At 36.1% G+C, this 22,744-nt stretch overlaps 1 protein-coding gene across 2 annotated transcripts; it reads right to left on the bottom strand.

The window, feature by feature from the left end:
* Positions 1-415: 415 nt before the first annotated feature.
* On the bottom strand, positions 416-22,686 carry LOC128994826 (uncharacterized). Of its 2 annotated transcripts, XM_054419626.1 has the most exons (11): positions 21,124-22,686; positions 16,064-16,173; positions 14,123-14,317; positions 11,120-11,242; positions 10,784-10,866; positions 8,297-9,130; positions 7,561-7,723; positions 6,258-6,335; positions 4,983-5,140; positions 4,511-4,681; positions 416-979 (listed from the first exon to the last, which is right to left on the bottom strand). In XM_054419626.1, exons 1-10 carry the CDS (start codon positions 22,235-22,237, stop codon positions 4,528-4,530), a joined length of 3,012 nt encoding a protein of 1,003 aa, XP_054275601.1. In that variant the 5' UTR covers positions 22,238-22,686; the 3' UTR covers positions 416-979; positions 4,511-4,527. The 2 variants fall into 2 exon arrangements, with proteins under 2 accessions (XP_054275601.1, XP_054275600.1); XM_054419625.1 differs by lacking the exon at positions 416-979 and having other exon boundaries at positions 4,145-4,681.
* Positions 22,687-22,744: the final 58 nt, after the last annotated feature.

Raw genomic sequence — 22,744 nt, 5'->3', positions numbered from 1 at the left:
TCCCTGTGTTCTTTACTTCATTGCCGATCAGCTGATATGCGTTGTTTCATAGTTATCTATAAGGTTTAGTGTTATTGGGAATTCATTGTAAATACGACACAACATGGCGTTTCCCCAACATCATCTCCCCAAAAAGAAACCCGGTCCCGTGTCTAGATCTTACCATGAGACCTAGAGTAATAGCTTTTGGAAAATTAGCTGAGAAACAATGTTTAAAAATCTGACTAGCATTGTAGAAATTAGACGGAACTAGACACCACAGCTTCATGGAGAACTTCTGGCCAGTTTTTGTGATCCATGATTCAAAGTTTTCACTCAAGCTAGGACTGGTTCATTTGTTTATTTACTAAACCGTAGAGAAGGGGAAAAAGCACACAAAAAATAAATACAATTCTTTATTTATAAAAATGTGCAAGTACATGTATAATATATTAACTATAACTTCAAACATACATCAACTGGTTTTACCAGACATTATCTGCTATAAAATAAATAATATAAAAAGTACAGCTAAAATATACTAAAATAGCTTCTTTCCTGTTGTGGCAATTCATTCAACGTATTCATGATAACAAAGCAAAAATGAGTTTTAATTTTTAAACAATAATTGTTTAATGTGATGACTTTTTACTGTAATAACAATCTGTTAGGAGAGAGGCTAACTACTTTTTGTATAGGAAAAAAAAGTCTATGCAACCACACAAATATACTAGTTTAAAAAATAAGCATGATAAAACTGTACATACAATGAAAACTTAGCTGTTAATTCATAAACCCAAAGTTATACATACGATTTCATTACCATGGTCTATAGTATATAATTGATATGAGCTTAAGTATAAGTATAAATACCAATAAATGGATATTTATTCTAACTAATTAACAACAATAGAAGCTACTAAATTTATTAATCAGATAGACTATGTTTTCTTCTACAAAATCAGCAGAGGCACAGTAGATGCCATCGACTCCAACATGACTAAAAATATTATTTTTGTTTAAGATAATCATAAAATATTAATTTTGTAATTTTTTTTACTTTACTAACGTTACAACCTCAAAGTCTCGATTCAATGAAAATAATACAACTGAATCCATACACTCATATATTTTTGATCACATATAATTAGAAATACTGCTTAACCCTTTATCACTATATGACAAAAACAAAAAACCGGAAAAGCATTCCCCAAGTCAGTCATGAAATATTTCCCACATATAAATTTACAGAAATATTGTTCTTTACATTTTACCATGCATTAAAATGTTCATAATACAAAAATAAAATATCTACATATTATTAAATAAATATAAATCTTCAAACAAAATAATATCAAAAAAATCTTTTGGTTTTACAGGCCTAAGATAGGAGCCATGGGCAAATTGCAGGTTTTAATATGGCTCAAAACTTGTTTCCGAGACAAAAAGAATAATGTAATACCGGTACTATTTGATTTTCAAATATTATGTTTGCTTTTAGGTGAAAACAACTACTAATTCACAAGAAAATAAATTTTTAAATTTTTTAAACTACACCATAAAGAGTGATTTACCAACCTTAATCAAGTTACAATTAATTATAAAAAAATAACCTATTTAAAGTCCTGTTTCATAAATTGTTTTGTTTCTTGTTTAGCAGGTTATCTGACTTTTGGTTAAACATTCAACAGAGCGATTGGCTGTTAAATTATGATTGACATTTAAACATCTATGGTTTGATATACTATGCTTAATATAAGTCAAATTCATAGTAATTTTTACATAAATGAAACCACTGAAATTGAATAGTGAAAATATACCGAGCCTATTGTAAAATCTAGGGGTCTGCGGTACAGAAAATTTAAGGTCGGTACGGTACAATATTTTGTACCTCGGTTCTTGGTACAAAATCGGTACGGTACGCGGCTACCGGTACCCGTATTTTTGCGGTTTTCTTCTCAGAACTGTATCCAAACCATTATTTTTTAACTTTAATACATAGACATTACTATGAAAATGGATAGTATCCTACATTCATGGTTTTCTAACAACAATTACTGTACCACATATTATTAAAACAAAACCTTTTACTACTACGAGGATTGTGTCAAGAAAAATCACAGTTGAGATAAAGGCTTTACCTATTTTACTCTGAGATACTTTGAATAGCCATGATAAAGTAGTTTAAAAATAGGATGAGAGTTTTTATGAATAAACATGTTTGAAACATTTATTGACAAGATAATTTCACAAAACTGATAAATTATTTCCAATCAACACAATGTCTAGTTGTTTTTTTTTATTTTAAAAACATATAAAAGCATTCAGTAGAAGACAGTGTAGTTTTGCCAGCTGTTCACAGCAGATGACAATGAAAAACTGGAGGTTTTGATGAAGTAATGGCAAAGACCATTTTTTTTATCAGCTTCAAAACTAGTTAAGTTATAAGATGAATACAATTCTTGCAAAGTTTTTTTCTGAAACTAAAATTTGGATTATCACAGAGTAAGATTTGATGTTGGGCAATTAGACTTTATAACTGTGTAAAAGGTGTGTATCTCTGAATTTATAAATTGCATTCTACACTTATTCACTGCCAAACATAATTCAGTAGAACCTTGATGAACCGAGAATTACACTAGCCTACATACCTTCATTACCCCAAGTAAAATACCAAGATAATTTTTATAATTGTATTTGAATCGTATAATCTTAGTTTGTTAAAAATGGATTGTATGTTCAGCAATAATTGCAGTCCATTATTGTTAAGCAGTATGGTCCCAAATTATTGTTTTTGATTTTGAAACATCACAGTTCATTTGACAAAATTATAGTTGAAGCAGCTCAATGTCAAGTCACGCACGCTTGTGCAATAGTTTGTTTACATGCTTTCTCCAGACCACGGGGGAGGGGAGGGCCTGATAAGCCGTCTATTGTTCACCCCCAAGAAGGTCCGACCCTCATTAGTGCCGCTCGGCTGCACTCAGTGGGGAACCCAATACCACAAATCAATCTTTTAAATGAATACAAATATTTGGTAATAATTGTTTTATTAATATTCACCTTGAAATTTCAATAAATTTGGTGTAAAATTTGACAAAAATCTGCCATTTGGACCGATTATTAATACAATACCAAATACCAATAAAGTAGTACCGCACATTCATTGGTAATTAAATAATAGGTAAAAATTTACCGATTTTCGTCAAGTCAAAAACACTTGACACTTGACTTGTGTTTGGTATTCTTTTTACCCCCTGCTGAGCGCTATGTCACAAAAGCTGATAACGACATGGGTGATTAGTAACCATGGCAACTTGTTGAATGCGTGATGAAGGGAAACCCAAGAAATAGAAGAACAAAGAGAAAGAATGACGTTGTTATCTTTATACCCTTTTTACAATTTCCGTTATTGTTATCTTTATGTAAGATTTTATGATTTTGTTTTATAGGTTTATAAAATAATTCTTTTTAACTACGGGAATATCAATTTATAATTTATCAACGTGTTTCTCTTCTGAAACAGCAATACCGGATGCATAATAAAGGTCAATGGCCTAAAATATCACGATTGTGCAATATTGTATTTTGATGTTGAAATTAAAATTACGACAAAAGTTTGTATATATCCATGGTCGTCAATAGAAAGATAAAATATCCATAACAAATATTTAATTTATAAAATAAGATTGTAGATTTGTTACAAGTTTAATATGTAGCCACAAACAGTTTTATGGCAGTAGGCAATGGCCAGCGGCAAATTCAATATTCACGAAAATACTGATTAAGTTAGAGATAACATTTAACAGTCATCATAAAACTATTATTTTTATGATAAAACAGAATTGGGGAAAGTCGTAAAGAAATAAAAGTGATAAAACTCAACAGTTTTTGGAAGTACTTCAATACAACAATTATTGTCGTGATAAAATGTTAATGGATTTGGGACTGCTAATGGGTTTTTTATTGCATCATCACGCTAGTAATAAATTATGAAGATCGTAAACAAACATCTGATAAGACTTTTATGTGCTCGGAACCAACTGCCGTTGACTACACGATAGTAAACTGAGAGTAATTTATTATTATAATAGGCTGTACCGAACCGAATTTGTACCGTGTAAAATGCTGTACCGAACCGATGACGGTAATTAAGCTTGTACCGTACCGTACCGACTTTTTCGGTGCACCGCAGACCCCTAGTAAAATCAGAAGCCTAGGTACTTTTGCTTGTGTTTCATTTTGGTAATGTCTAGTGTGTGTTGGTGATGACTGAAACGTTTCTCTTGGGGTGGATTTTATAATGCTGATTGGTTTAAACACTGAGGACGGACAAGCTGATGACGGAACAAGCAATAGATTTTGTAGGTCAAAACAGTTTGAAATCTAGTTAAATATTAATATAATAATAAACAAAAACAAAACGCTCTACAAAAACCAAACAGAACCTTAAAACTGTCTTCGGCTGATCCATAAGGATACTCAGGGAGTATGTTTAATCTACGATACACATAGTCGACTGACTATTTACCTCGGTATGTTACACTGTCAAGGTTCGGCCGTGATGACGATGTAGTCGCTGGTCGGGAGGCGAGACAATCTAGTGATACAGTCCAGCACCCACTTCTCTTTCACCATGGTAGGGGGGGTGCGGCCGCAGGGGGAGAGGGGAGGGGTAGTGCCGATCACTATCTTGGCAGCTCTGTCAACAATCGTAAAAGTTATTTAATCAAAAATATTTTTTAAATGTTAAAGATACTATTCATTATAGAAAATAGGTCAGATATAAGCACAAAATACAGAATTGAATAAGGACATTTACTATGCTTTAGCCAAATTAAAGTACAGGTAAAATAAGTATTTTACCAAATTAAGATATAAGTATGACTTATATCTTAGTTCATTTAACTGTTATTTTTTAAATCAAAATTACTGCTGGTCTTCAACGAGTTAAATTTAAATCTATACTTATTCTAAAATCACACAATTGACAAACACCGTACCTAGCATTGCTGACCACAACGCCACCGCCCAATCTCAGCAGCTCGGCTAGATCACGTGATGGAGGAACAGTGGATCGGCAGACATAGAACGGACCAAGTCCGGTGAACAGCTCCAGACCAAACTCTGGTCCAAACGCCTGTCTGTCACAGCGAGCCAGCTGGAAAACAGACATTGTTTTTAGTAATGAAACCATTAATGCTTTAGTATTTGTTTTTTATAAACAAAAACAGACTCACACTCGTTAGGATTGGACTTTGAATGGTTGCTGACCAACTGAATATGTATCACACAGTTATATAAAACACAAGTAGGCCTACATCACCAACTTTTCACTAAATTTTCATAAAACTGTAATCTTGGCTATACTTTGTTCACAATATTTAGGCGGTTTGGGGAGGATTTCCCCCACCACATTTTTTGTATTTAATGTGGGCTATATAGGCCTAGTTTAATCAGCTGTTGAGCTATTATTTTAAAGGCAAGGCTCAAGTGGAGGGGATGGATTTCTTCCCCTAAAACCACGTAAATATTGTGAATGAAGTACAGTACCGGTAATGTTTACTTTAGTCTTAGAACTATATGAAGACAAAGTGAAAATTGAAAATGCTTCTTTATTGAAGTGAACTGAGAATCTCATGGTCCTTTGTTGTAGTTACCCCCCAAACAAATAAAAATTACGTATTAGCAAAAATGTATCTACAAAAATGTTGAAAAGAAAAAATATCTGTGAAAAACTATCCAAAACTACCAGTAGAACCCCGGTTAACCGAAATAAAGGGGGGAGAGCCGTTTTGGATAACCAATTTTTTGGTTAACCCGTCATATGCTAAAAATAGCCTATGTTTTACCATGGTGAGTTGGAAAAATTAATTTAAAAGAATTTCTATATATAATACAGTATTTTATTTCAGCTACAGAAATGTTACAATGGGCTAGAAATACTTTAAACTATAAAACTGAAGTTACTAAAGCATTTTACATTACATATTACTTATAATTTAGCCCTGAATTATTTTATGGAACCTTTTCGGTTAACCGAGGTTCTACTGTATCTGAGAAAAAAATAAGAGCTACAAATGTTCAAATTGAATCACTTGTACATCATTTTTTCATTCTTCAAAAAGCTTTTGGATGAAGAAAACAATATAGCTACATTAATAGAAATGTAATAAAAAATGTTGGGCATACTTTATATTCCATTATATTTCTAGCAGATGTAAATATCCTTATACTTAAAAAAATATTCCTAGAAATAATAAAATAAGCATATTTACCTTCACTGCAGGTGAAAAGTCTGTCAATTCAAACCTCTCTTCAGGAAGCCATTGGCCAACTTCTAAAGAATGATAGACCTGAAAATTACAACCAACTTAAATTACTGATAAGCTAATTTACTGTCTCCACAATGACAAGGGTACAAAGAAAGTTAAGTTGTCCCGTTTCTGTATCAACCTAGTGTTTAAATGTCATTCTAATTGTTTTATTATTTTGATGGTGTGTTAAAATGTTTTATTGACAAAGAAATTTTATGGATATAAACTATCTTCAATTTGATGTTGGATTTGGATTTGACAATGGGTCACTCGATCCCCAACTAGTAATCCACTGAACTCTCAAAAAGAATGAAGATGGACAAGGTATGTAAATCTTTATTTAAACCCAGAACTTCCTGAGTTTTAAAAATGATGTGGTGAAGTATTGAAAAATTAGTAGGCCTATCGATTATTCTGGTGTTAATGTCCAGGCTAAATCTCGAAATTCGCCAAGAACTTGTGAAATTCTTCTCTACTTTTTTCACTTTTTTTGCTGCTTATTGTGGCTACCTATATTTAAGTCAAAATTCAAATAATTTTGTTAACATAGGAATTCATCTTATTAAAAGGCATAAATTTTCAATATATAAGTAAAATGTATTGCCTTCACGAGGATCGCAAGGACAGTTGACACAACCCAGACTATAATAAACATGATGTTTAAAGTAAATTTTTGATAGCACAACTATCAACTGCAATTAGCTAGGTAGCTGAGTGGTAATAATGTTCTTTTATTTATTTATTGAATTACATCTCAGTACCGGTACATCAAATAACAGGACATACTGTCGATGGTTAAATAAAAGACTTGAAACCAATACATATATTTGTATACAAAAACAACTGAATCCTCCCTGAATATACGGTAATATTTTTATATGACAAAATTGAGCTAAAGTAGCGGGTAGGTTTATTCCTACTAATTCCAGCAGTCCTCCAAATATTCTGTAAATTAAAAAAATTTAGTCTTGAGCCATTTTGTAAAATGAAAGTCTAAACTTTAAAAAGGATTATTGTTGTTCACCTAACAAACAAAAAGTTTCCCGGGTTGATCATTAGAAAAATTATACACTTTTGATGGGTCGAAATTGGACTCAGCTATCCTTGATCATTGGGTTTTTAATAAATGATGCACCGTATTTTCCTTTTCAACTGATAATTATATCTCCACAAAGAGCTGTACTGCACAGCCTATGGAGAGTTGAGTAAACAGTAGTTTGGTATTAGCATAAGAGATTCAGAGACTAAAAACTAATTGACATACCCATTGCACGTTAAGCACCCAGCAGCCGCGGGCAATAGCCTTCAACAGGTTGATGGTGCGTCGAGGAGATGGTGTGACGACATGTGTGGTGCGTTCACTCACCGCAGCCTCCACCGCGAACGTTCCTAGCTGAGCGACAATGGACTTCACAACCGCCTCGTCACTGCAAACCACAGATGTTATCTTACTGTACTTGTCATAACATACAAATGGTGAAATTACGTTTATTGAAATTCAGTCAGTAACAAATGTTTGTAAGTATATACAGCCTTCAGTATCCAATAGTCAATGATACAGCTTCCAATTAGGGATAGATTGATTTAAAATTTCAATTATCAACCTGTAAGCCCAGAATTTAGAATGCAATATACACCACTTATGGTGAACTCTGACACTAATCAAAGCCAACCTGCTGTACAGGGATTCTCAACGAAAAAACCAAATCTGTGACACACTACTCTTGGTGAATATAATCAAAACAAAAAAGGTACTACTGTTAATTATGTTTTAAAGTAAACAATTGACTTTTTTGCTTGGCAGAGGATATCGCTTTAACGAGACTTAAAATAGTCAATCAATTACTAAAACTGTGGAATTTAAACCTTTAGGCCTAGGTGGTTTTTAGTATTAAGTTTTAGATTTCGAATCATTTTTTTATTCCTCTAAAGAATTTAATAAAAAAATAAATGCTAAGAAGTAAAAAGTAAAATCAAAATTCTTTTTATCATTAACTTACCTTCGAGACAAGCTAGTGCAAACGATTGTTGGAGTAATTTTCTGAGGAACGATTTTCTTGTCCTTTTTAACAAACAAAGCCGAAGATTCTCGCCTCGCAGCTCTCGTGAGGCTGTCGTCACTATCACAATCACTGGCCACTCGCACACTTGCTAACATCAGCACAGTTTTACTCTTCACAGCCAAACCAGTTCTTGGTTTTTTGTTAGGAGTGGGTTTATAAGGATTCTTGGGTGAACCGGGGGGTGTCGATTCTCCTGAGTCTTGATTAAAATCTTCAATCACTCGCGACGGTAGTAACAGCTTCCGTTTTTTTGTCTGGGTCGGTTTTACGGAACTATATTCTTTTTCATTCACCTTCCCATCGTTAAGTTGATTTTTTGATTTTCTTGTAGGCCTATCCGCATTTACTTTAGCAACATTTTCTTGTTGACGTAGGTCTACATTACTACCTACATTGATTTCTCCATTCTTCTTTTTCTCTTGATCTTTACAAGATGATAGCAGTTTCTTACATTTCCTACTCGTCAAGAGTCTTGATGGAGCACTGCTTCTAAGGTTAGCAGCTTGTTGTTTCTTCGCATAGATCAAAAGATCGTCGGAGTCGTAACTGACTCTGACTTCTGAATCGTTAACATCACTGATTTTAGAACTTGTATCTCCAGTTTCATTGACAGTTGCGCTTTCTTTTTTACCATTTTCATCATCACTGGAGCTTCCAAAAACTAATTTCTTGTTGCGTTTTTTTCGGCAATTCGAGGTGTTTGAAGTCTGGCCGTTTTCGAAGGTGTTACTGTTGTTTTGCTCTTCATTTGTCTTCTTCTGCAAGACAGGGCTGTAAAAATTACAATTTATAGAAAATGTACAGAAATTTATATGATAACTTATTTTTAATAGGTACCAAGATATGAAGGAGACTAAAAGGAATACCAAAAAGATGTGGAATAGATGAGGTGAAGAGGAGTGTGGAGTAGACAGGAGTGGTATGGCAGATGGTTGAGAAAGAGTAATAATTACAATTATTGTGGAGGAATGGGAGAAGGAGGGCACAGTAGACGCCAGAGCTGGGAGTAACTAGAGCCGAAGATGAAAAGTATACATCCAACAGAAATGAACTTAAACATACATACGTATGCAGTTAATAATAAAAAATTACTTAGGTTATTAATAATAAAGTTATTTATTTATAATATTATACCAGTTATTTATTTATAACTACGGTATTCCAAGAATGACTAGTATTTTACAAAAAGCTACAAGGTAGTTCAATAAAATGTACTCACTTTTTAGCGAATTTCCCACATAGGAAATAAGCTATTACCGTAGTACTCATGATAGTCCGCACTAGTGAGTACTACGACTATCCGCAGTACTATCCTGATAATTAGACCAATTCGTAAATTACAAGGACAAAATGTGGTTCGGATTCCACTATAAACTATAGGTCCCTTAGTTGCCATTAGCTGTATGGGCTATTAATTAACAGCTGTGTCTAAGGAACATGTCGGCCTTAGTCACTAACAAGACTACAAGATCGCGCCACTCATCTCATCCTTCACTCATATTTGGGTTAAAATATGTACATAGTGGTGTCCCCATCATAAATAATTGATAATTGATAATTGATAAGACCTGGACCCGGGACCGATTTACTTTTTAGTTTTGAGGCCCCTAGAGGCTTTTATAAATTGGATTTTCCTATTTAGCAATGAAAATGAAATGGTTAACTTTTAAAAAGATGCGAGCCCTGCCTTACTAACATCAAGATGTCAGGTCGTACTTGAACGAAATATTACCAGGACGGTGTGGTAGGTCTCTGCTCGTAGGTCGGCTCTGCTGCTGAGTATCCGCCTCGGTCAACAGATTTAACACGCTAGATTTCTACCCATGGGAGACTATCAAGAATTAAGTGTACAGACAGAAACCAGCTATAATCAAGTTACAGACAACATCGCAGTGTCCTGTGCTGCTATTACTGATGAAACACTGACAGTTGTAGTTCAGTCAGCAGTTCTGCGACATCACCGTTGTATACAGGTATATGGTGGTCATTTTGAACACATTTCAACTAATATTAACTAATAATAATCGTGCAATGATTGTAGTAAGTGTTTCTGATTTATAGCTTCAAATATATGGACTACAAAAAGTAAGTACATTTTATTGAACTACCCTGTATTAGAGAATTTCTATAACAAGTCCAACAGATTTTGATATGACCAACATCATTCTTCCAGGTGCTGAACAAGTGTGCTCACCAACCTAAACCTGCCAGTTGTTCTGCCATCTGCCCACACATGCACACAAGGCTCTTTAGCTACTGTGCATCTTTTTGTGTTGGTTTACACTCACGAAACGAACTTAAAGTACCTTAGAGTAATTTTTACAAATGTTGTTGTACAAAATAGTCCATCACTATTGTTGTGGTAAAAATATGAACAAACCTAACTCAATTTATTAACAAACCTAATAAAATATAAGATCTTACCTTGTCAGTATTTTTTCAAACTGTTTTGTAGCTTTCCGAAGATCACCAGCAACAGCATGCAGAGCATCAACTATGTTATTGGTCTGAAAATTAGAAATAATATTTTTACCATTTATTTAGTAACTGAAAAACAAACACTAAGTGTTTAGCTTTTGGGGACCATAAAAACAAGGTCAAAAACCTCACAAGCTTTCTTTCACCTAGAGCTTTTGTGAATATATTGATATCCTCTAATCCAGAAAGAGATATAGAGGCTATTTGTTAAAAACAAGGGGAGGGAACTGAAAATAAGTTGCTCTACATGTTCTCTAATACTCCTTAACCTCAACCACTTACCTCTTTAAACGTTGGAACAGGAGGTAAGGGTTTGCTTTTGACTCCTAGGGTTGCTTTGTTCATCTCATCTTCTTTCCAAGGCTTCCTTCGGATTTTACTATCCGTTACTGCCCGTCTCAGCCCCTATATGAATTAAAATTACATTTAAAGTTCACTTATTATGTGGTGTTGGTAATATTCAATTGTGATATTTTTGCAATGTGAACCAGGTAAAATGTATCTTAACTTGTACCATAAAGTTTACAACAAAAAATGAAAGTTGTGGAATTTTTAGACAGATGGTCACAATTGTTTTGTGGAGATCAAACCAATCTTATGATGAAGCTGAGTGGTTTGTATTCTGTTGTCAAAAGTGTGGTAATGAATTGAAACAATTCTGCAGTGAAAAATATGTAATTACAATGATTTCAGATTGTTGTATTGAAACTAGGTTCCACAAATTGCATACAGTTTTGTTACAAAACTACTACAGACCAAGTAATCAAAAGTTGTGTTCATGACGGGTTCAAAAGATCACTCATGTTCATTTCACTGAATAACTTCACTGTGCAATGGGGTTTCTTATGTGATATATAGATTTCTTATGTGATATAGTAAAGAAATTTCTAAATCAAATTCTAATAAAGGACGAAACATATTTTGTGTCACTTCCAAATTGACAACACAATTGAAATGGTACAGAGTGTCATTTGATTTACTGGAGACATTCAGTCTCGAAAACATCAAAAGTTCAATACAACTCAGGACAAAAATTATACTTTGATAAGAAAGGAGATTTGCTTACTGAATTCCTTCCTCAAGGAAAAACAGCTAAAATGTAGCATTAGCAATTGAGATTGGGACGCCACCTAGGTTTGTATGTGAACCCAAATGTGATTGAAGGGTGAATGAGTAATGGACTAAGATCAGCTGTTTCATCGGTCAGAGTAGTTTATTTAAAGCCCAATGATCAGGGACAGCTGGGGAAGGTATGGGGGTTTAGTGAGTGGGAGAAAATTTCGCGCCGTTCCGGCCAAACCTCGCATGCGGGGTTGGTTCGGCAGATTGGCCACAACCTAAACCCCAACTCCCACTTGTTAGCTGCGGAGAGCTACCTTCTGCCACTGGGTGTTGGTCCACCTACAGAACCAAGTGAGGGGGGCCCTAGACTAAGGTGTAATGCGATCCGTGCCAAGAGTCTTGTGGCACTGGGGGCCTAATATTCAGTGTCTTAACGGAGCCTTCTGGGAACCAGGGGTAACCCAGTCGTACACACCCCTTACCTCTCTAATCGGGTCACTGGGGAGGTGGACTTAAATACCTGGTATTCGTGAGAACAATGTAGACAGTCTGACCCAAATGGAGGAGGAAGGTCTACTGAAATCTGACGATGACGACAAGCTCGCAGAAACCGGAAAGGAACGAAAAACGACTTTCCAGGGGCGAGTTGCAAAGATGGAGGATAGCGGATGCTTTAGCCAAAGGCGAAAAGGTGCTATCCAGAAGTGAGAGGAGGCTGGTGTGGGCTGCCAAGCACCCTAACTCTGCTGCCTGCAAAGCCAGTTCCTCCGGGAACTAGGATGCTGGGAAAAAGCAGAGCAAGGGTGGTACCCCCAAAGCTGACTCTAATGAAGCCTCCAGGAAGAAAGGTGGAGGCTGTGCTGACGCAGCCACAAAGGATTGGCTGGTCAAGCAAGTTCAGGAGCTGAGACCTTTCAGGGAAATCTCGCTACGGCTTGCCCCAGCCAGAGACCTTGTGAAAGCTGTGAAGGTATATTTATGTGCCCAGCCCTACAAGGTCTGCGTATGAGATCCCTCGTACGAAAATCGACTTTCCAGGGGTGAGTTGCAAAGACGGAGGATAGCGGATGCTTTAGCCAAAGGCGAAAAGGTGCTATCCAGAAGTGAGAGGAGGCTGGTGTGGGCTGCCAAGCACCCTAACTCTGCTGCCTGTAAAGCCAGTTCCTCCGGGAACTAGGATGCTGGGAAAAAGCAGGTCAAGGGTGGTACCCCCAAAGCTGACTCTAATGAGGCCTCCAGGAAGAAAGGTGGAGGCTGTGCTGACGCAGCCACAAAGGATTGGCTGGTCAAGCAAGTTCAGGAGCTGAGTCCTTTCAGGGAAATCTCGCTACGGCTTGCCCCAGCCAGAGACCTTGTGAAAGCTGTGAAGGTATATTTAGGTGCCCAGCCCTACAAGGTCTGCGTATGAGATCCCTTGGCCTATTGATGGGAGACCAAAGGGAAGAACAGGTCACCATAGTCAAGAGGCTCTCACGGTTCACCAAGGACCTGGGATTTGACGGAGAATGAGGACCTGTGAACGAGGGTGCACAATAAGCTGTTCTAGCTGCGATGCAATCCCATGGTAACTTGTAAGCCTGGCCCTCTATTAAAAAAAAAAAAAAAAAAAGGGACAGCTGGGTGCAGTTTCGGACCATCGGATCGACTTACTGACTTAAGGCATCGAATCGAACTAACAACCTTTTGATTGTTAGGCGACCACTTAAACTTAAACTTAGCTTGATGTTTTGAGATACTAGGAAAAGTACAAAGTGCAATTTTAAAAAAAGAGCATACAAAACTTGTGTTGCTTTAAGACAATACTTAGACCTATACGGCTGGGGACATTAAAATATTGATTTGACAGTTTCATAGGAAACAATGTGATACCCTGTCATAGATCCTATAATTAGTCTTGTCTAGCTTCCATAAGTTCTGATGAATGAATTATGAACTAGTTATCAAACGCTTTCAATCTAACATCAATGTAGAAAACGATTCTGAGGAATAATGACTATCATAATTGTTGTAAAGTTTCTATGAAGACATAGATCATATGGCCACTTGCTATAAAACATATGTTTAAATAGATGTTCTTTACATAAAAAAAAAATTGGCTGAAGAATGAACAGCCAGGCCTACTTACTTCCCAAATTAAAACATACCTCTTACAAAAAGAAAGAGAGTGGTCTTTTTAATTTGCAATTTACATTTATCGATAAACTCAACAGATATAAAACCTACTTTCGTTTTCAATCTATACAACGGCAGAGCTTCTTTATACTTGTCCAGCCCAGAGGGTGCATAGCCCTTGATTGGCAGCATCCTCAACTCTGCTTTGCATGCTTCAATCCACAACGTTGACACCAGAGGGATCTTCCACTCGATTGCTTTTCTGTACGTGGACATTTTCCCATTGTGGAAGAAACAGTGAGTAACCTAAAAATGCAGGGACATAATTAAATATCGATATCCATGTTTGGAAATATAGCAGATAATGTTGAACTTTCAAATTGTAACCATGGATTGTTTTTAGCCTCAATTAGAATAAAAAAATGAAGGGTCCAGGGGAAAAAAGGGGCAAAGTCCATTTTTTTTTTTAAATTGAGTTTGAAATGCAAAAATATTCTTCTTCTGATGGCAGTATATTTGTTCTGGGGAAAAAGAGGCTCATTGACATTGAAATGTAAGAATAAAGATTCATGGTGCTGGGGAAGAAGGGGCCAAGTCACTGCGGTTAGAGGGGAGAAGAAGTCAAGTCCAAGACTGAAGCACATGAACTTAAAATATAAAATATGTTTCCTGAAGAATTTTGTTTTATGGACTTTGTCCCTTTTACCCCTGGACCCTTCAAATGTTAAACTGTTAAAGAATTGTGGTCTTCTGGTTTGACCATGTCAAAATTGATAAATCACTATCACCCACCACTTTTGACACAGTCGTCACTAGAAGACCACGATTCTACAATAAGTGACCGAATATAGAAGCCTATCCAGGAAGATTAAATTGTTATGTTTGGTGTATTTAAGTAGGGACCCATTGGAATAGAGTTAAGAAAAAAATGTTTACTGTAGGCTACATCCTAGCGGGTACCACTGCATTGGTCCCTTACGTGTTAGAGGCTTGTTGATAAGCCATATGGGCAGTGTTTCTACACGACCAAAAGAATATAATTCCGGTCACTGGGTTAAGAAATCCCGTTTAATCCCTTAAGATTTTTGATGTTAAATTCAGAGTGTTAAATTATATTGTGTTTAAATAGTTGTTTAAACATTGCTATTATATTTTGTTAAGGTAATTTTTTCAATTGGGGTTAGTTTTTCACTAAAATAAAGCATAGTAAATAAAAACGGACGTCATAGCCAAAACTCCTGTTTTATCCCACAACCCCTTCAAATCCCGCTCATGCTCTAAAAATCCTGTTTTCGGGATAATAATCCCACGTATGGAAACACGGCATATGGGTAAGTCAGGGGGATGGCAGTGAAGAGATGACCTGTCTTGAACCAGCAATTAGGCTTTTGACAGTCCAAAAGGCTAACACGGAGCTACCTAATTCAATGAAAAGTAATATTGCAAACTAACAAAATATGAAAGGACATAGAAAAGGGCATTTTTACATAAATTAGCCCATTGGGGAAGGAATTAATGCACTTCTTGCAGCACACTCTGTTTCTCTCTAATTGTTATAGAAAGAAAACATTAGTAATAAACTAATAGGCCTAATTCTTACTCCATTTTTTCACAGAACAATTGTCTACAAAAAAAGTGGTAATGGGATACTCAAAGTTTATTTAAAAAAAAATAACATTAGGCCTCCTACAAATTATAAAAATAAAAATTTTAAACACAATTTTTTAAAAGTAAACTTGACTTACAAATTCCAAGATTAATCCAGACACCAGATTACACTACTATTATAAAGTCCAATTGATTCTTTGCGTAGAAAAACCACAAGATGTTTACTTTTATGAGTAATAACATAGAAAAAAAATTTTGTTTTACCTCACCGCAGCTGATTTTGGGTAATATCTGGTTTCCATGTCAACTTAACGTTGTTTGTTATTCGCAAAAATAAATGAAGAAATACACAAAACAACAAGCAAGATATATAACAGGGGCTGTACGAGTAACGCTCGTAAGTCGGCACCAATGGGTTAATTAACAGTAGTTTTTTTTTATTACCTTTCTTGTAAAGTTCTTTTCAACCTTAGCACCAAGGGATTCAAGTTCTGCTTTTGTTCCTTCCGATAAGTAATCTCTTCCACAACGAACTTCAACATAGGCGACAACATCTGAAAAAATGTACAAGCTTTTTGTAGTAACAGTAATTTTTGGGCTTATTAACAGCAATTTATAGACTAGAAATATTTTACAACACTTTTAATACATGTAATAAAATAGAAAAATTTTCCAAATTGTAAAGATATTATTTATAAACAAGCAACTTAAAGCAATTTATTTTACTCTACTTAAGGATGACAAGGGAAGACAGTGGCCCTAAATTGTTTCAAGCAATTTTTGTAAGTTACAATAAAACTCTAATCAACCAAAATAAAGGGGACGAGGTCGTTAAGATAGAACTTTTTTAGTAATTAATGACTAAAATCTACAACACAAAGCTTGCAAACCAAGGGGCGTAAGTGTAGGCCTAACATAGGGGCCTATATGAAAATGCAATGAACTCCTTCGTCTTGCAAGTGAAGAATTGTAGGCACAAAATCTATTCTCTAAAATAATCAACTACATTTTTTTTTAACTTCATTTTATCATGATTTAAGATCCGTGTGGACCGTTGTCTGTTTTATTAGACCTACAGTAAATTTTCTGTCGGTGAAGCCAGACCAGCTACCTATGCCACAGCAGAACTGTGTCTGGAACTGTGTCTAGAACTGTGTGCAAAACCTCCCATTTCCCCATTTATTTGTCATGATTAAGTAGACATTTTTAAAACTAACTGTGACGATTGAATTTATAAATCTCAAAACATATTGTGGGCTACGGCCATATCCCCCTAAAAGCTGTTTACTGACTTTCTAAAGCCATTATTAATGTCTATACAGGGTGATTGATATAAGTGTGCCAGCCGTTTTATTCGAAAACCATAAGAGATATCAAAAAAAGTTAAATGGTAAGTGCCTTGGATTTTTTATTTAAAAAATTGTAGTAAAGTCGAAAAAATTATTTTAGCCGCCATTTTTCCAATATGGCCGCCAACTTTGATTTTTCTTATGGAACACCCTGTATTTTATGATGTATTCTGGTAGAAAATGTAATTTTAAGACGATTTTATTCTTGTAATTTTTTTCATAAACCTAACCGTTTCAAAGATAATAATGGTTTAAGTTGTGAAATTTTGAATGGTTTTCGAATAAAACAGCTGGCATTCTTGCTTAGGCCTGTATCGAAACTCTTTCTCATGCAAAAATTTCAAAACTTTAACCATTATTATCTTTGAAACGGTTAGGTTTATGAAAAAAATCACAAGAATAAAATCGTCTTAAAATCACATTTTCTACCAGAATACATAATAAAATACAGGATGTTCCATAAGAAAAATCAAAGTTGGCGGCCATATTGGAAAAATGGCGGCTAAAATAATTTTTTTGACTTGACTACAATTTTTTAAATAAAAAATCCAAGGCACTTACCATTTAACTTTTTTTGATATCTCTTATAGTTTGCGAATAAAACGGCTGGCACACTTATATCAATCACCCTGTATGTGTCCAAATGTCCATAAACCTCCCATTTCACCTGTTATTTGTCTTTGTCATGAGCAAGTAGACATTTAAAAAATCAAACTATGACGAACTTACATTCATAAATTTCAAAACATAAGGCCTACTGTAGACTATGAAGCCATATTTCCTAAAAGCCGTTTGGTGACTTTATAAAGCCATTTCTAACGGCTAGAAGTGTACCCACTTGTCCTAAAACCTTCCATTTTACCTGTTAGGCTATATTTCATGCAAGCAAGTAGACACGTTTTTTAACCTTACGTTTTTCTCCATTTCATAGATCTGTCACAATATGTATATTATCGAATTCAGTAATAGCATTGACTATATAAACTTTAACACTAGTGTTTACATATAGTCGATGGTAACAGGCTACTGGTGCTACTGCTGATTGTTGATTGATGCCTGTGTAAAGTTAGTGGCTAGCAGACAATTTGACAACTAACTATAACTATGAAACATCAGGAAATCAGCTGTTTCCCCGTCCTCGCTCGCGCGCTAGCCTTTGCCCTAGCATGTCAACAGCTGACTGTTCTATAAGATGGATGATGCGTACAACTTTCCATAGCATAATATTGTTTTATTCGTTGTGTTATTGTCCACAAAGTTTATCTATGTGGAACTTAATACTACTCCTGCCATCGCTTATTAAGTTTAATAAATAGTACCTGGGGACCGAGCTTTGCTCGGGGAAAATCATTAGTTCACTCTGAAAGCACCTTAGTATTGGAGATGCATAAATCCATTCCCAAACTCCACACGGCTCGCCTTCATCACCATTTCCTACGTCATGGACCTGTTTCCCTCCATTCCCATTGCATTTAAAGATTGCAAATACCTTAATCTAATCGTCATAAACAGTTCCCACACTCCGGACTACTCGCCTTGACTACTTCCTTCACCACTTCCTACGTCGCGGACCTGTTTCCCTCCCTTTCCATAGCATTTTAGGATTGCAAATACTTTAATCTAATCATCATAAACAATTCCCACACTCCGGACTACTCGCCTTGACTACTTCCTTCACCACTTCCTACGTCGCGGACCTGTTTCCCTCCCTTCCAATTGCATTTTAGGATTGCAACTACCTTAATCTAATCGCCATAAACAGTTCTCACACTCCGGACAGCTCGCCTTGACTACTTCCTTCACCACTTCCTACGTCGCGGACCTGTTTCCCTCCCTTCCCATAACATTTTAGGATTGCCCATACCCTTATCTAATCGTCATAAACAGTTCCCACACCCAGGACAGCTCGCCTTGACTACTTCCTTCACCACTTCCTATGTCGCGGACCTGTTTTCCTTCCTTTCCATAGCATTTTAAGATTGCGGACACCTTAATCTAATCGTCATAAACAGTTCCCACAATCCGGACTACTCGCCTTGACTACTTCCTTCACCACTTCCTACGTCGCGGACCTGTTTTCCTTCCTTCCCATAGCATTTTAGGATTGCAGATACCCTAATCTTATCGTCATAAACATTCCCCACACTCCGGACTGATCGCCTTCACTACTTCCTTCATCACTTCCTACGTCACGGACCTGTTTCCCTCTATTCCCATAGCATTTTATGATTGCCTTTGTTACTTCCTTCACCACTTCCTACGTCGCGGATCTGTTTCCCTCCCTTCCCATAGCATTTTAGGATTGCCCATACCCTTATCTAATCGTCATAAACAGTTCCCACACTCCGGACAGCTCGCCTTGACTACTTCCTTCACCACTTCCTACGTCGCGGACCTGTTTCCCTCCCTTCCCATAGCATTTTAGGATTGCCCATATCCTTATCTAATCGTCATAAACAGTTCCCACATTCCGGACAGCTCGCCTTGACTACTTCCTTCACCACTTCCTACGTCGCGGACCTGTTTCCCTCCCTTCCCGTAGCATTTTAGGATTGCCCATACCCTTATCTAATCGTCATAAACAGTTCCCACACTCCGGACAGCTCGCCTTGACTACTTCCTTCACCACTTCCTATGTCGCGGACCTGTTTTCCTTCCTTTCCATAGCATTTTAAGATTGCGGACACCTTAATCTAATCGTCATAAACAGTTCCCACAATCCGGACTACTCGCCTTGACTACTTCCTTCACCACTTCCTACGTCGCGGACCTGTTTTCCTTCCTTCCCATAGCATTTTAGGATTGCAGATACCCTAATCTTATCGTCATAAACATTCCCCACACTCCGGACTGCTCGCCTTCACTACTTCCTTCATCACTCCCTACATCACGGACCTGTTTCCCTCTATTCCCATAGCATTTTATGATTGCCTTTATTACTTCCTTCACCACTTCCTATGTCGCGGACCTGTTTCCTTCCCTTCCCATAGCATTTTAGGATTGCAGATACCTTAATCTAATCTAATCGTCATAAACAGATCCCAGACGTCGCACTGCTGCCCTTGACTACAATCATAGATAAAACCATAGACTATAAAACATACTCCCTACAATGTATCGAGTAATCTTCAGTATAATCTTTGCTAAATATTATGCTAATTATTAAGTGATGTTTTCCTTTTGTACTGTATTTGTAATTTGCTAGTATACTGTGGGTAGTTGGCTTACTATGAACACATGCTACAACTTCAAGTCTTTTGTTTACTTTATCCTTGTTATTTAATTCATCCAACATGGTTACCTAGCAACCCATAGGCATAAGACTAATGTTAAAAAAATGTGATTTTCAGTTTCATTTTTCTACGTAATTAGATTTTTGTTGGCAGTTCTAACTGCATGAAACTCGTTTTTAGGCCAAAAATAAACTATTTACAAGATTTGAAGAAAATCGTCGGAGCCGTTTTCGAGATCTTTCTACAAGCAAGCAAGCATACAAGCAAACATTGCTCGTATTAGAGTATAGGATTACATTGATGTCTGTTTAATGACATATTGCGTGTTTTAAGGACAAAATGTATGTTTACATTTATTTTTCCAGGGCCATGAGGGGGGCTTTAGCCCCTGTAGCCCCCCCCCCCTTGGAACCGCCAATGGTTAAAAATGGTTAGGTATACTGTATATTGGTAGCCTACCCAATAGGCTGTAGGCCTACTGTAAACTGTGAAATAGGTAGGGTATAACTGAATTGATTTTTTAGCATTAACTTAGTGATTTGAATACAGTAATGAAGAAATATGTTAGGTTACTGAGATTTTGGAACAGAAACGCCTTTCCTTTGTTAGATTAAGCTGGTTTGTAAAATCATCCAAATATAGCCTACAGTAGGTAGGCATATCAAACTGAATAGGTAGGCCTACGGTACTTCATGACTTGAGTCTATGAATAAAGGCTAGGCCTAGTTGTTAAACGGTTAACGTCTTAAAGCACCGTTTACACTAACTTAGGCTTAACCTACACAGCTCGTTCTAGCCTATAAGGTTTACTATTCATCAAACTAAACTAGTCTAGAACAGCTTTTGTATGTAAGATGTTATACACTCTTACGGTTAAGATGTTACAAAGAGGATAAATATTGATTTTTTTAACAAAACTTACGTCTAAGTAGAATTGCAGAAACAGGTTGGGTGGCAGGTATATCGTCATATTCGTTATCATTACTCAATGTTTTTTCTTCATCAACTAAAAGACATGCTCGTTGATTATCATTTCTTTTACCAAGAGTCTTCACACCTGTCAAGACATTGGTAGGTCTATTTCCGGTTAAAGGAGTTGCTTCATTCTTTTTACTTGTTGTGTTTGAAGTTGATGCAGTGGGTGTTCTAAACAAACTATTACGAACAACAGAACTAACTGGAGAATCTATTGTTCCTTCAACAGCATAACTTTTTTCTTCTGTTTTTGAGGATTTTCTCTTAAGTTTAACTGAGTTGATCATTTCTCGAATCTCACGTTTGGCTGAGGCAACAGCTTTATCGATTGAATACCTTTTGAGAATAGACAGCTGTGGCGTTGTTGGTTTGTTGGATGAAACTGGAGTTTGGAAAACTGCACTAGGTGTCAGAGCCTTGTTAAAGGGAGTTGAAGTTTTAGATACTTGTTTTCTCTTGTTGACTGGAGTTCTGTCAACAGATATTTTATTGGTGGTTTTGAAAAGTAGCAAATCAACCCCTGTAAGACTTGAGTTTAATGATACTGACCCTACTTTAGACAAGCTTGTGTTTAAGTTCTCCTTATCTGTAGAGCTGTCATTTGTAATATTTTGTCTATTTTTCAAAACAGATCTATTGGAAGAATGTCCACTGAACCTTAACAAGCTTGAGGTATTTCTTTTAGCAGTTTTTTCTGTAAGTTTCGGTGTAATCATTGCATTAGGTGAGAAAACTTTAAGGGGACTTCTTGTTACATTGCAAACTCTACTGTTGCTGTTTAATAGACCGGATTGGTTATTACTGTTTTGATAACTGGTGTCTTCTTCATCAGAAGTAAGCAATGGATTTTTGTCTGTTGTTCTTGCTGGTGTTATAGGAAATAACTGTAAATCATCGTCAAAATATGATCTTGATCTTGAAAAAGTAACATTCTTACAAGATTTGAGTCCTTTAAATAAACTATCTGAATCATCAGATTTGTCTTCTATTATCAAGCTACTAACCAGGAGATCACTAAAACGATTGTTTAGCTGGTCAGATTTACATTTACCTTCCTGCATACTTAATAGAGTTCAACTGCGATTTGTTATTTGATTAAGTCGTGTTAATGTAGGCCTAAATCACATATACAGAAACAATAAGTAGTATATTTATAGCCGATCTAAGAAGATTCTGTGTTGGGCTATGCCTAGGTCATGAGTTCCTTTACCATTGTATAAATGACAAGAGATGTGATCGCACTCTAGGCTAGGTCTATTTGCAGTGACTTAAGTTGTAAAAAATATTAAATAGCCTACCTAGCCTATGTAGGCTACACAAACAATATTATTCTGCAATCTGCAGCAACTACGATACTTGCGTTTCACTAACTTGTTTAATATGCCTACAGCACAAATTAAAAACACTTCCAACCACAAAAAAACACAACACAGTAAAGCAAAACACGAAATGCATCAAACAAACATGAAAGAAGTTCAAGGTTTATTTTGGCTGTCTGGACTGGATGTAGTAAAAATAGTAATGTAGAATAATAATTAGAATGTTGTAACTTATGCCTAGTTAAAAAA

This window comes from Macrosteles quadrilineatus, unplaced genomic scaffold, assembly GCF_028750875.1.
Source record: "Macrosteles quadrilineatus isolate MER2022 unplaced genomic scaffold, UCM_ALF_1.0 Scaffold_5__1_contigs__length_97177068, whole genome shotgun sequence".
Taxonomy (NCBI): domain Eukaryota; kingdom Metazoa; phylum Arthropoda; class Insecta; order Hemiptera; family Cicadellidae; genus Macrosteles; species Macrosteles quadrilineatus.
Note: the sequence above shows the minus strand (reverse complement) of the source record. Positions and strands in the feature narration are given on the sequence as shown.

Bases quoted from the DNA above. Each gene is read 5' to 3' on its own strand.
- LOC128994826 (XM_054419626.1), bottom strand. From the start codon at position 22,237: ATGCAGGAAGGTAAATGTAAATCTGACCAGCTAAACAATCGTTTTAGT. The intron at 11,243-14,122 runs GTAGGTTTTATA...TAATTCATATAG, and splicing joins TGTATAGATTGAAAACGAAA to GGGCTGAGACGGGCAGTAAC. The intron at 4,682-4,982 runs GTACGGTGTTTG...GATTGTTGACAG, and splicing joins GTTGTGGTCAGCAATGCTAG to AGCTGCCAAGATAGTGATCG.